The 13771-nt window shown below is 45.5% G+C and overlaps 2 protein-coding genes across 6 annotated transcripts in view; both read right to left on the bottom strand.

Moving 5' to 3' along the window:
• Window positions 1-13771, bottom strand: part of ADD1 (adducin 1) — a 74940-nt gene that overhangs the window by 46100 nt on the left and 15069 nt on the right. The window lies entirely within an intron of this gene.
• LOC129077446 (39S ribosomal protein L47, mitochondrial-like) lies at window positions 998-1726 on the bottom strand. Its single transcript, XM_054581825.1, has one exon. The coding sequence runs from the start codon at window positions 1724-1726 to the stop codon at window positions 998-1000; it is 729 nt and encodes a 242-aa protein (XP_054437800.1).

Genomic DNA, 13771 nt, shown 5'->3' with positions numbered 1-13771 from the left:
GTCTGGGTAGCTCAGTTGGTTAGAGCATCAATCCCAATACACCAAGGTTGTGCGTTCAATCCTCGTCCAGGGCACATACAAGAAGTCACCAACGAATGCATAAATAAGTGGAACAAATCAATGTCTCTTTCTCTCCCTCCCTCCCCCTTCCTCTCTCTAAAAACTGATCAATATTTTTTTTTTAAAGAGAACAAAAGGAAAAAAGAAAATTGAAGGTATGCTTTCCAGCCTTGCCACCCACAGGCTTTTAATTAGGACTCAATTATCTGGTGGGCCCTCTTGCTTCCTCTCTGCTTTATGACGAGTGGTTAGTTAACAGGTTCCTACCCTAATCTTCCACGTCTTACGAAGTTTTTACATACAGTCACACACCTGCTGCTGTGTTCCTTTGACCGATGGCATTTAACCAACTCCTTCCTTAGTGTATTATTAGAGATCCCAGTCACCTGCATAAAGCTGCTGCATGGCCACGAGTGGAGAACGATGGGAAATGAAGCCTAGGATGTGGCACTAGCACTCTGGAACGGACCTCACAAGAACAGTTCTCCTGTGCTGGCGAGAGGACGCTGCAGTCCAAGGGTCAGCAGTGGGCGGTGGACAGGCCTCTGTGCCAGGGATCAGTAGTTAGTCCCACTCATTCCACTGGATAACTTCCAACATGTGTAAAATCCTCATCTATAAAGTAAAAATATTTTTCATCTTCACCTATAACCTTGAGTTGGATATTTTGAGTATGTTCGCTATCTCCCATGTGGTATAATGTTCACTCTTCTCAGTTAATGTCTTGATTTGATCTGAAGCCCAGAAGTCAAGTCTTGTCTAAGATGTCTAAACTCTTAATTTACCATTTTGTTTTTCTTAGATGACAATCTGTATAGAAAAGTATATGTTAAGTGACTTATAAAGAAATTGTTTTAGGGAAAAAAAAAAAACCCAGTGCATTTTGAAAGATTTCATTACTTCACAAAAATACAGTTAAAAAATAAAAATAGCTTAGTCATTGGAAGACCAGTGGAAACTTTTCCTGAAGAAGTTTTGCTTGCTTTTTCTCTAAATTTTTCTTCCTTGCTTGGATAGGGGCTTGTTTCTCACATCTCAGTCTGTCAAAATGGTCCACATAGGGCATCGCAAAGAATCTTTTCCTATTGTATCTCTTATTTAGGTGCCAAGGTATAGGCCACTGCTTGAACTTGTGCCAGATGATTCTTCCAAAGATGTCTTTTCTCCAAGCACCAGGTCTAGCTTTTTCTTGACCTGTCTGAAGAAGTCTTAGGGCATCTTCTCGTTCCTGGATGACTTTATCTAATGCATCCATAGAGTCTAAGACCTTTTCTAACCGCTCCGGACTTGGCATTGGTAATATCTGCTGTTTGGCCTCCTCCTGTAGGGTCAGAAGCATATTTCTTTCTTTCAGTAGGACATACCACAGTTTACGTAAATCTTCATTACTTTTGTTCCTTAATTGCTGACAGGTCCATGCGGCTCCAGATTTTACTTTTTCTTCCCCCCAATTCTTTGGGTCATCAAAAAATTCTTCCAGTCCTTTCCTTGACAATGTGGTATGAAGTATTCTACACTGGTGTAAGGATGTGACATTTGGTGTATTCTTGGGTAACAAATTAAGAGAAAACCCTGTCCCAGCAGGGACCTGAGAACTTATTAAGGACCTGGAAGTCTTCAAAATGACTGACGCTTTTCTGCAAATAACTAAACTGGCTGCAGCCATTTTTCCCCCAAAATGTACTGTTTTAACTGAATTTCATTCTATGAGGTGGCTTACAAAGAAAGGGTTTGAGTTGAATTTTTGTTTATTTTTCTGGGGGAACAGGGAAGATGGAGAGGTTTGGCAGGGTTGTAAAGATGATTAAATACCGACCACAAAAACAGGCAGTTTTTTCAGAATTTAATGGTCAGTAGCTAAATGTTCCTGTTTGTGAAGTAATTGGTTCCCAAGGAAGACAAATGATAAAAGAGAGACAACACCACTATTGAGCGTGCCTAGAAATATATATTCTGCACACACAAAGGCTGAAAGATGAGCGACTTCATTAACTCTGAGACTCTGGAAAATGGTGCCAGGTTTTCCTCTTTAGAGCTGGGCAGGAAGTGCTCAGATCACAAGACTAACCGAGCCAAGCCCTGCCAGAGGCGGCCTCTGGACCGCAACGGTGCCGGCAGACAAGACGGGGTGGGAGGCCCTATCTGTGCAATCCAGTGATTATGAACACACAGATTTTCAATGGTCTAGACTTCCTAAAATAGGAACACAGTGTTAAGTGAAAAAAAGATACAGAGACCAATAACTGGTTTCAAAAATATGATAAAAATAGCTTCTCATATAATTTTCATTATCACCACCACTTTCCAATGTTAATACCCAAATAACATCTAAAGTTTTTAAAAATTCCAACTGATAATGAAAGGAGGAAATTATGAAAGTCTTAATAACCAGAAATGAAAAAGACCAAAAACCAAAAAAAGTATGCTTCAAATCATATACATTTATTAGTTTTTCTTAATCAAAATAGAGCCCTTTCAAAAGACATACCACTGCTGAGGTGAGGGGAGACGCCACCTCGGGAGGGCCCTGCTTCGGGCCTGAAGAGCAGGGACCCACACCCCTCCATCCATCGGGCACGGGCTGAGCACCGACAATGATGCCTACGGGGCCGGGCACTGTTCTTCAGTCTGGTGCCGGGGAGACATCAAGGCACAAAACCGTCTCTAAGTGCTACAGGTAGGGGACTGGCAGGAAGAGGGGGCGGGCAAGCAGCAACGTCGGGGAGTTAGGGCTCAAGAGGAGGAAGAGGGCAACCTCCCAGTGGTAAGGGTGTTAGGTGCTCCAGGCAGAGAACAGCCAGAGCCAAGGGCGGAGGGCTGGCTGGCTTTTGTCTGGAGAGGGGACAGCAGGAGTCCACCAATCATTTTCTTTAAGCCCTGAGATATTTATAGCCATCTTATATTTCAGTAAACAGGCAAACAAAGACACAAAGAGGCCCACTCAAACCAAACAGGCCCCGGCCAAAACTCTGGATCCTCCCCAGGCCTGGTCTCCCTGGTTCTGCTCTTAGCCTCTCCCAGACTGTCCTCCACACGAACGCGACTGGCCATGCCTGCCCCGGCTCAACGCCTGGCGGCGGTCTTCTGCGGCCCCTGGAACAGGTCTGAAACCCTGACCGCCGCCAGCAGGGACCGCGTGGCCAGGGCTGTCCTCTGAGGCGTTGCCCCAGGCACACCTGCGCCCTCCTGCCTCAGAGCCCCGACACTGCGCTTCTCTGCCCGCAACAGACCGCAGCTACTCTGAGCGCCATGCTCCTTGCCCGCCAGGTGTCCCGTCAAATTGCACCCCCACATTTTGAGACCGGTTTCCCTGACGACCCTATTCAGAGCACCCCCTCTCCAAGCACTCTCCAATCACCCCTGGTGTTCTGTGTTTTCTCTCCCTCTGGGGCATTTATCGCCTCATTCAGAAAACAGACTCCAGAGCCAGACTCCTGCTCAGCAAGCTTGGGGAATGTCCCTAACTTCTCTGGTCTCAGCCCCACATCTGAAGTAACAAGACCACCAACAGTGCCACCCCACACGGTCAGACACCCGGGGAGCACTCCGGTGTTAGCTACTGGGACTACCCCAGAAGCCCACTGCCTATCTCGCCTGTTGGGACGTGACCCCCAGAGGGCAGGCCTGTTTGCCTCCTCCCCTACCGCCGTCAGGGGCTCACACTACTGGGCCCTCGGGCGCCCACGTGGAGGAGCAAACCCAGGTCAGGTAGAACGCCCTGGACTGACAATGCTACGTGGGAAGGCCAGGGGCGCCTGACTGTAAGAAAAGCCATCGCTTCGCTTGACTCAGTCACAGCTGACGCACAGCTGAAGAGGCTCTGGGGATTGAGCCGCTCACTAAACAAACTCCAAACCTCAGTCCACCGCTCACAAGGAAGTTTCAGGCTGCAACTGGACAATCTGCGTATCAAGCCGGGTTTTGTGTTTGGAGTTACCCGGGTTTTATGTTTCTAAGAATTACGTCAATTCCCAAAGTCGGTATACACAGCACAAGTAGCCCTTGATCTGTCTCTAACAGGCTAGACTTGGAGACTCAAGCAGGCACAACTCCTACAGGCAAGGAAGTAAGAAGAGCAGGCAAAGGAGAATTCTGGCCTCACCACTAAGTGTGCCCATGAACGCTGCAGGAAGACCCCGCGGCGCGAGTTGGGAAGCACAGGCTGACCGGGAACGAGCGAGCAGAGGAAATGCTGTGTAGGCTTGATTAGGAAAACCACCGTTCTGCACCCCAGTTAAACGCATTAGGAGGGACTGTTTTCCACCACTCACCTAAGATGAGAGTATGTCCCCTGAAAAAAATCTATGGATCAATACTGGGGGCACAGTTCAGTGGTTATAAAATGGTAAGATAGAAAGTACGAGCCATAGAAATGGCCTCATGAGTACCACGCAGCCCGCACGTCAGGTTGTTAAACTAGCACAGGCAGAAGTGGAATGCAGCCGTGTTAATGGAGCAAAGGTACAACAGAGACCGAGGCCAACGTGGCCAGACAGGGCCCTGTCAGGCTCGCCCACGCTCTGCCGCCGGGCTGAACGAGCACAGGCTGTCTGCTTGGCTGTTTCCGAGCGGTCCCAGTAGCTCTGCTCTCCACCTGTCACCTGCCTGAAATCTAGCTCCCATGGGAGGCCAGCAGGCGATAAGTAAGCACAGGAGTGGATGACCCCCAGGTCCTACAACTGCTGAAAAGCCATGATAACTAATGGGAAGGAGGAAGGCGCGGGGATCATCAAGGTTCAAACCCGAGCCCCGGTACTAATGCTGACTGGGAACGCACCCTAGGCAAGCTCGCTGTTCGTTCACTGGTACAAGGGATACAACAGTCACACCTGTCTTACAAGACTGCTGAGGAGTGGACATGAGGTGCTCAACATGAGATCCTGTTCACTGCTAGCACACGCTTGGCAACTGGTACTTCCAACACCTTCCCTTGCCTTTCAGACACCTGGACTACAACAACACACACTTGACGCTCATAAACACTGAGCAACTCGATTTTTGGTTGTTAAAATTCCCTAGAGTTATTTAGAGTTACCTAAACGAACGGCAATAGCTCTCAAATATAAACCCCTTTTTTATTTTTTTTTAAGACTTTATTTATCTTTAGAGAGGGGGAAGGGAGGGAGAAAGAGAGGGGAAAGCTCCCTGCTGGGGACCCAACTGGCATCCCAGGCCTGCGCCCTGACACGGAACCGAACGGGGAACCCTTTGGTTCGCAGGCCAGCACTCAGTCCACTGGGCCCCAGCAGCCAGGGCTATAAGCTCCCATTTTTTTAAAAGTATTGAACTTTTGGGGACCGAAGGAAACCCACTAATTTTTGCATATCCCTTTTGTTTAAAAATGAAAACAAAATGGTTAAAAACAGGAACTGTCTAACATCTGTACATGCATTGGTGTTTTAAAACCTTAAAATTATGAGGCTAATAGATTAAAATTTCAGAAATAAAATCTTCTCAGTTTGGGGAATAAACAACTTGGAGGACAGTGGGAAGAGTCACATCCTGTAAACAGCTGATTTCACCCAGACACAGCGGGCAATTCCGTCCCTGGGCGTGTGGGAGAGGCCCCCGCAGCCGCAGGCTGGCACGAGAGAGCCGGGAGCCTAGAGGGGGCGGGTCACTGTCCTCAAAGGAGCAAAGAGGATGCCTATCCCTCCTGTGCCTATCATTTAATTCGTACCTAAATAACACTGGCACTTTTAACCTGAGTTTAACCCAGCTTTGAAATGAGTGAATAGTTCATTCTGTCCCAGGTATGTATGTTATCCTTTGTACCTACGAAAACCCTGGAGCCCTGGCCTTGCAGCCTGACCTTGTCAGGGTTACACAGGACAGAACAGTCCATCTAGTCAAGTTTTAACCCCGAGTCTCCAGGGGATGTTATCACCTCATCTACTTCGGGGAGGCAATTCTATCCCAAGAGCACACATACTTCGAAGTGATTTCCACGCAACAGTCAGAACACTCTTGAAAAACTACAGCACACTTTACCAAGCTGATAACAATGCCAAGCACTCTCAAATAATTGTAACACCACAAATAAAATGAACATCCCAGAACACGCGACCCCTCTGAAAAGTCCTAGCTGCAGGGCCTTGCCTGGTGGGAACCCGAAAAGCAGGTGCTGAATGGGGCAGTGGGATGCAGCGTCTCTGCATACCCGGCAGGAGGGTGGCCCTGACACTGGTCAGTGTGCACCAGGGGAACCTCAAAATGGGTCAGGGTTAATGTGAAGCCCCACTTCCCCTTCGGCTGGCACCCTCTGAGAAGGAAGGAGAGGTGCCTCCACTTTGGTAGATTGGAGGTGGCTGCTTTATTTGGCATTTCTCTGTTTAGTAGGTGAGAATGAAAGCTTTTTATTTATTTACAGAAATTTTCCATAGGGCCTATTAATGTCTTTGTCCACCTACCTCTTCACTAAAATCTTTATGTATCTATTCCTACACATTTGAAAAATAGTTTATGTACTGATCTTTTGTTATGTCTGACATTCTATAATCTTATTTTTTAATGAGCAAGTATTTTAATACTTTGCATATCTGGGTCTGAAAACCTTTTCTGAGAGTTCTGCTTTAAAAAAAAAAAAAGTTATACGCATTCCTTCACAGCACAAGTCTAATGAAATGTAGCAACAAAGTTTTAAGACGTTGTCTCTGATAAACATTTTACTTCGCCTTTCTCCACAATCTCTGTAATTTTAAACACTCCTCCTTAGTCCATCTGGAATTTATTTCGATGAATGACATTTCCCAGCTGTCTCATTGCCGATAGTCTCTGGAGACGTGGGGCGTGCTCCTTCAGGCCCCAGAAGGGCGGCCCCGCTTTGCATGCTCAGCGCCCCCTACCGCCTCGTAATCCACTGTCTGCCCTTGGGGAGGCTGGGCATTGCCGTTTCCTTCCTCATTCGTAATAAAATACACTCAGGTCCCATGTTCCAAGATTGCTGAGGCAACTAGAAATAATAAATGTAAAATATCTAGCACAATGTCTGGCACATAATGGGTACCCTATAGGTAAATATTTTAATTACCTATTTTCTGATGAGAACATAAAAATAATACACTACAAAATTCATTTCAAAAACTTCAAAAACACCAAGTTTAATCAATTCAAAGTTAAAATACATTATTTTAGTTAAGAATAACATTTGACTATAAACTCATCTCATTTTACCTTTTCATATTTTAAGTAAAACTCCTGTGTCTATCTGTGTCAACACATGTAACACTAATTAGTAAGTGAAATCTCACATTAATCCCACCCCTAACCCGACATTCTAGTAGCGTAGCTCACAGGAACGGCTCGGGTGTGGTTCTGAAAACAGCTCTGGGTGAGGCAGGCAAAGATAAGCCAACCAACCGTCTGTGTGGTCTGCTTAGCTGAAGTGAACTTTAATGCACCCTATCCTGTTTATAGTTTCAAAATCTGTCTGATGACATTGGTGCAGAAAGAACCAGGCTTGGGTCCTTACCAAAACTGACTAATAAATGTGCTGGCTTAGACCTCAGGGCCATCTGAGTTCTGATCCCACTTCACCGCTAACTACCTATGTGACCTTGGGACACTTCCTTTCTCTATGCTTCCCTTCTTCCATTGTAAAAATGGGAACATTATGCACTTCCTTGGCTTAAGATTAAATGAAGGAGGGAGCACATTAAATCACACATTAACCCTAATTAACTGGGGAGCCGAGTCAGACATCAAGCCGGACTTGCAGGACGCTGTAACACTTACAGCGAGTTCCCCGGGGACCTCAGCATCCTCCACAGAGCAGAAGGGACAGGACATACGGGGCCCCCAGGGGACAGCCAGCTATTTGCTGGAACCCCCAGTGTGGAGACACAACAGTCAAGGGGCAACTCCCCTGCTGGGCAAATGCCCAGCAGAGGCCAAGAGGGCACGAAGGGAGGACCTGGTACTTTGAGGCACATGCAGGAGGAGCCACGATGGCGGCCACAGAGAAGAGGTATCTAGTCTGGGAGGAGGGCCAGGCTGAATGAAGGCACAGAAGCCTGTAAGATCTAGGAACAGGACTGGTTAGGGGGAAGACCCCACGCAAGCCCACGAGGACGAGGAAATGTTGGTTAGTGTAGAGGAAAAGCCTCTCCCCCCGCCAAGCCGGAGGTAATATAACAGGAGCTGACCTCGGCCCCTCTCAGTGGCACATCTGCCCGCTGGCGCACACTCTCTCCCGCAGCACCCATGTGGCCCTGGCAGCTGCGCGAGCTCCAAGCATGAGCCTGGGTGGACCAGGGACTAGGCTGGCCACCGGGGACAGAGGCTGCGCTGGACTCAGGTTCGCAAGGACTCAACTAACTGTGACGCCCTGCTGATGCCGGAGCAGCAGCACATCTCCAGGCCCCGGCCCCTCCTCTGAGCTGAGTGACGACAGGCTGGACTGCTCCCGCAGCGGCACAGAACCGAGCTCCCTGGCTGTGGAGGGGGCGCTGGGCACCCGGGAACCGTCTCCTGTGTTTGCTCCTGCTTCCTCGGGTCTTACGCTGCACCTTATCCGCCCCTGCGGGGGGACCCCGGAATGGTTTTCTAGTGACTCCATGGGAAAACCCCATTTCCACCAGCAAAAAGCGCCTCCCCACACAGTGCCTGGAACACAGTCCGTCTCACACCAGGACCCAACCACTGTTTCCATCCCTAAGAGGCTCCGCTTACAGAGCTCAAGGAAGACAAAAATCTGATGGGCCCTACCACTGAAATAAGATTTTCCACAAAAACAAATATTATTTGCACATAAGAAATACATGAAACCTCCAAGGACCAAAAAAACCCCAGACCATGAGCATAAAACTAGAAGGCTGCACTGGGATACTCAGAAAAGGTGACATTACCAGAGGTCAAATGCCAAAAAATTTCAACATTGCTGGAAGCAAAAAAGCAGGAACTGGTAGGCCAGAACTGTCAGGCAGCAGGCCAGCTCCCAACCCCTTGGGCACGCGGGACCGGTTTCATGGAAGACAACTCTTCCAGGTGCTGGGGGGCGGGCGGGGGGGGTGGTCGTCAGGCGGAGGAGCTGTGTTGGCCTGCGAGGTGAAGCCTCACTGCCGCTGGCTCCCGCCGTGCAGCCCAGCTCCTGCTCAGGAAAAAACATTAGGAGGGGACGTTGACCTCCAGGTTGAGATTAAATAAATAGGAGGTCCCAGTCAAAACTTCAACAAACCCAAAAACAATTTTCATAAATGACTGTCATCGGAAACAATAAACCACAGACCTAGGCCCTCAAAGACTTCATATTCTAGGATTATAATACAAAACACAGAAAAACTATAAAATGTATAAAAATAAATTAATCATATTGATAAATACAAGCTACAGGCAGAGCTGAAGAAACCAGACAGAACTTTTAGAAACAATGCTGAAAAAAGTTTTTTAAATCAACTAGTAAGTTAAAGCAGCTTTAACACAGATAAAAAGGAATTAGCAAATGAAAAGATAGTTTTGAAAAATTTACCCAGAAACCAGCACAAGGAGACAAGGAGATGCAAAACATGACAAAGGAGATAAAGAGTATAAACAAGAAAGTCTACTACACCTTTACTGGACTTACAGGCCCAGGTATAGGTAAGGGAAAATTCCTTGAGAGTATCCAGTGAGAGGATGGCTGACAATTTTATATAACCAAAAGACAAGAATGCATAAATACCCAGCAAAATAAATAAGGAGGAATACACACCTTATACACATTGTAATAAATCTGCAAAATAACAAAGGGAAAAAAATTTTTTCTGAAAGCAGGAAAATCACCTGACAATTAGCATATTGGAAAGCTTGGAACAGAAACAACTAAAGTAGAGGAGTAAAATATCTTCAAAATTCTGAAGGGAAGTAACTGACAATCTGGATTTCTATACCAAGCAAAACTATCTTCCAAGAAAGCGTGTGAAATAAAGTCATTTCAGATAAACAAAAACAGAGGTACCATCTACACACCTACAGTAAGGGAGCTTCTGAAGAAGAAAAAAATAATCCCAGGAAAGAAATAGAAATACAATAAGCGTTGTAAGTAAAGACACAGCTAAATGGAAAAGTAAATCTAAAAAATGCTTTTGGACACTATAGTGATAATGATGTCCAATTTATATAGTTAAAAAGAAGGGTAGACTAAAATACTAACAATAGTAGCATGTAACTTGATCACTGAGTTTAACTGGAATTAAAGTATTTTTAATGCCTTTGTTTTGTCTGGTATGGGAATATGATATTAATTTCAGACTTTGCTAAATATGCAGGTAAAATATCAGGGGTAACCACGAGAAGAAAATAATAAGAGTATGTACTTTCCAAACAAAAAGAGAGGAGAACATAAAGACAAACATAAAAACTTAGTTGTTTAAAAAGGCAAGCATGGAGAGAAAAAAAGACACAGAAAACAAAATGTAAGATGTTAGAAAAAGTACAAATTTATCAAAATCACAATAAACGTAACTGTACTAAACCACGCAAGTTAAAAGACAGGCATCACACCCCCTGTAAAAGGCTGAATGATAATGGTCACCAAGGTATCAGTCCTGACCCCTGGAATCTGTACATCTGGTTTTTCATGGCAAAGACTTTGAGGACAGTGTGATCACTGTGGATTACCTACATGCGCCCCAAATGCAATCACCAGCTTTCTTATAAAAAGAAGACAGAGGGCACGGCCCTCCCTTAACTACACAGATAAGAGGGCAGTCTGACCAGGACACAGAAGTCGGAGCGATGCACCCACACACATGGACCGCCAACAGCCATACGACGCCAGAGAGGCAAGGAACAGGCTCTCCTCCAGAACCTCCAGGGGAAGACCCTGCCCGTACCTTCATCATGACTTCTGGACACCAACTTTGGACTTCGGGCCTCCAGAAGTGAGAGAGAGTGATTCCTGCCGTTTTAAAGCACCACATTTGTGGTCATTTATTCAGCAACACAAATAGGTACGTATATATACCCATGAAACATAAGAACAGAAGTTTGTTCTGTTTGAAAATAGATGAAGACAGGTAATCAAGCAACCAACCACAAGGAAAAAAAAAACATGGAACATAAAAGCATTTATTTAGACTGAAAAAGTCACTACAAGTTAAGAAAATGAAAACCAGTCCTGGCAGGTAGCTCAGTGGGTTAGAGCATCCTCCCGATAAATCAAGGTTGCAGATTTGACCCGGGTCACAGCACAATCAAGAAGCGACCAATGAATGCACCAATAAGTAGAACAACAAATCTCTCTCTCTTCCTCTCTCTCTCTCAAATCAATAAACAAAAATTTAAAAATAAAAATAACTTAAGCTCTGGTTGGTCAGGCTCAGTGGCCAGCCTGTGAACCAAAAGGTCTCAGATTCAATTCCCAGTCAGGGCAGGTGCCTGGGCTGCGGGGCAGGTCCCCAGCAGGGGGCACACGAGTGGCAACCACGCATTGATGTTTCTCTCTTTCCTCCTCCATCCTTTCGCCTCTCTCTAAAAATAAATATTTTTTAAAAATAACTTTAAAAAAGGTAAAAATACATATGCCTAATGAAATGGTATCAACACATATAAAGTGAGAACTGCTAAAACGCAAATCTACCATCATGTGAGATTAAAATATTGCTTAATTATTAGTAAGCAAAGAAGTTAACAAATTAATAAATAGAAAATAACAATGGAATTAATAAGTTATAGCTTTAAAAGTATAAAGAACCTTGCACCTCCCTGCTTTCCAAACAATTAACTTAAAGCATTCATATTCTCCTTTAGACTACAAAGAAAATTTGTAAACATCTACCTCATGTCTAGATGGAAATAAAGAAAATCCCAACCAATTCCAGAGAATCAGTAGCATACAAATTATATCTCTGGTCATAACACAATTAACACAAATCAATAACAAATTTTTTTAAACTATGTATTTGGAAATTTAAAAGCACACTTTTAAAAAACTTATGTACCAAAGAAGAAACTACAGTAAAATTTTAAACATACTTTCATGATGAAAATATTACACTTGAAAACTGCTGGGTTCAGTAAAATCCTACTTTTGGAGAAATGTATAGCCTTAAATATATTTAAAAAAATAATAGGTGACCTTTCTCTAGAAGGTGGAAAAAAACTCCAAAACATTCAGCAATCCCACTCAACTGTGTCCTAACATATATAATTTCTAAACTTCAACAACTCTAAAGGTTGTATTATGCCTTAGATTATAGCTACAAAAGTTCTTCTGATGACCTGAGTTTAAGACACAAACCATACTCCCCTTCAGGGGAAAAAATGCACATGACATAAGATATAACTCATGCGTCCCTTCTTGCAGTCTTAATTTTCACTGAGAATAAAGATGGTGTCAATTTTTTTCACAGCACAGTGAAGTCTGGGGTCAGTGATTTCAAGAGCTGAAAAAACGTACAAATAATTCATTCTACAAAAAAGTACTGGCAACTTTCCCTAGCTGTCGTTGGCAAAGTCTACACTATCTTCATGAAAATTCTACTCCCTAGTGCATAACAAAGCAATCGAAATGGAAATGACCCACCAAGAAAAATTAAAATACACTTTGAAAGAGAACTGCCAGCTTGATTTTTATAAAACGAGAGACAGAAACTACTGTGGGAGAGTGGTACAAGCCATCCCCACGACTGGACGGCCCCGCGGGGGTTGCCTGTGTCCCACAGAGAGGCCCTGCCGGGGCCCCGCGCAGCCCCCCCCCCCCCCCCCCCCCCCCGCGCAGCCCCCTCAGGACAGCCCTCTCGGACTGCCCTCCAGAGCCAGCCAGGAGCCTGTGAGGCTGAGAGCCTTGCTAATTGAAGGCCTCCAATTAAGACAAAGAATTAGTAAGTCCCTTAAAGTGCTATTACTGTCACTTAGAAACTACAGACAAAGAAAATGCATATCTTCATCACTAGCCTAAAAAGGGAGGGAAGAAACACTGCCCTGAAGGAATTCCCAGCCTTCCAAAGCAATCCATCCATCCATCCGACACCCTAAGTGAAAAACAGAGCCCAGCCAGCATCCCAGGTTCAGAGGAAGTGACGTTGCTAGTGGTCATGCTGCCCAAGTACCTGAGCAAACTAAGATAAGCAGCTGGGTGGAGGGGTCAGTAGTTCCCCCCGAAGACGGGGAGATGGCCGTCACATCCCTCCCCACAGAAGCAGACGCTCAGTCCCAACGGGCCTCGGTCCACGTCTACCCCTCCCCCTGCCTGGGGCTGTGCACCACAAACTGGATTACTATCCCACACTGGGGAACAAGGCTGGCCCGTTGTCTAAAGTATTCTGAAATCTTGGAAAGAATGGCTTAACCACAAAGTTCTTGCTAAGCTGCAAACATGTACAGCTGTAACAGGCAAAATTATCTCTGCACAGAGATTTGATTAAAAAAAAAAAAAAGACAGTGGGAGTAGCTTGTAAACAGGGCTCTCTCTACAGCCTTCCTGTGCCCTTCTTCTTAACGTCTGCCCCTGCCCCCCATCTGCTGGAGGAGGAGGAGAGGGAAGGAAGCACAGGCTCAATAGCAAACCCAAAACCCAAGAGGGACGTTCAATCGTCCTCTCAGCGCGACCGCAGCCCCGCCCCTCGCAGTTAGACAAGACTGCTATTGCTACTGTTGCTGTTTCAATAGGTGAGAAAAAGGAGTTCAGAAAATTTCACCCACTTAGCCCAGGACCACACACCAACAGATCACAGCTGGCTCAGTTCACTGAGAAAACCATTCCCAATGCATTTGCATTTTTTAGCTTTAATGA

The sequence above is a fragment of the Pteronotus mesoamericanus genome, unplaced genomic scaffold (assembly GCF_021234165.1).
Source record: "Pteronotus mesoamericanus isolate MK-2021 breed Mesoamerican mustached bat unplaced genomic scaffold, CSHL_Meso_final contig_68, whole genome shotgun sequence".
In the NCBI taxonomy this organism is placed as follows: Eukaryota; Metazoa; Chordata; class Mammalia; order Chiroptera; family Mormoopidae; genus Pteronotus; species Pteronotus mesoamericanus.
Note: the sequence above shows the minus strand (reverse complement) of the source record. Positions and strands in the feature narration are given on the sequence as shown.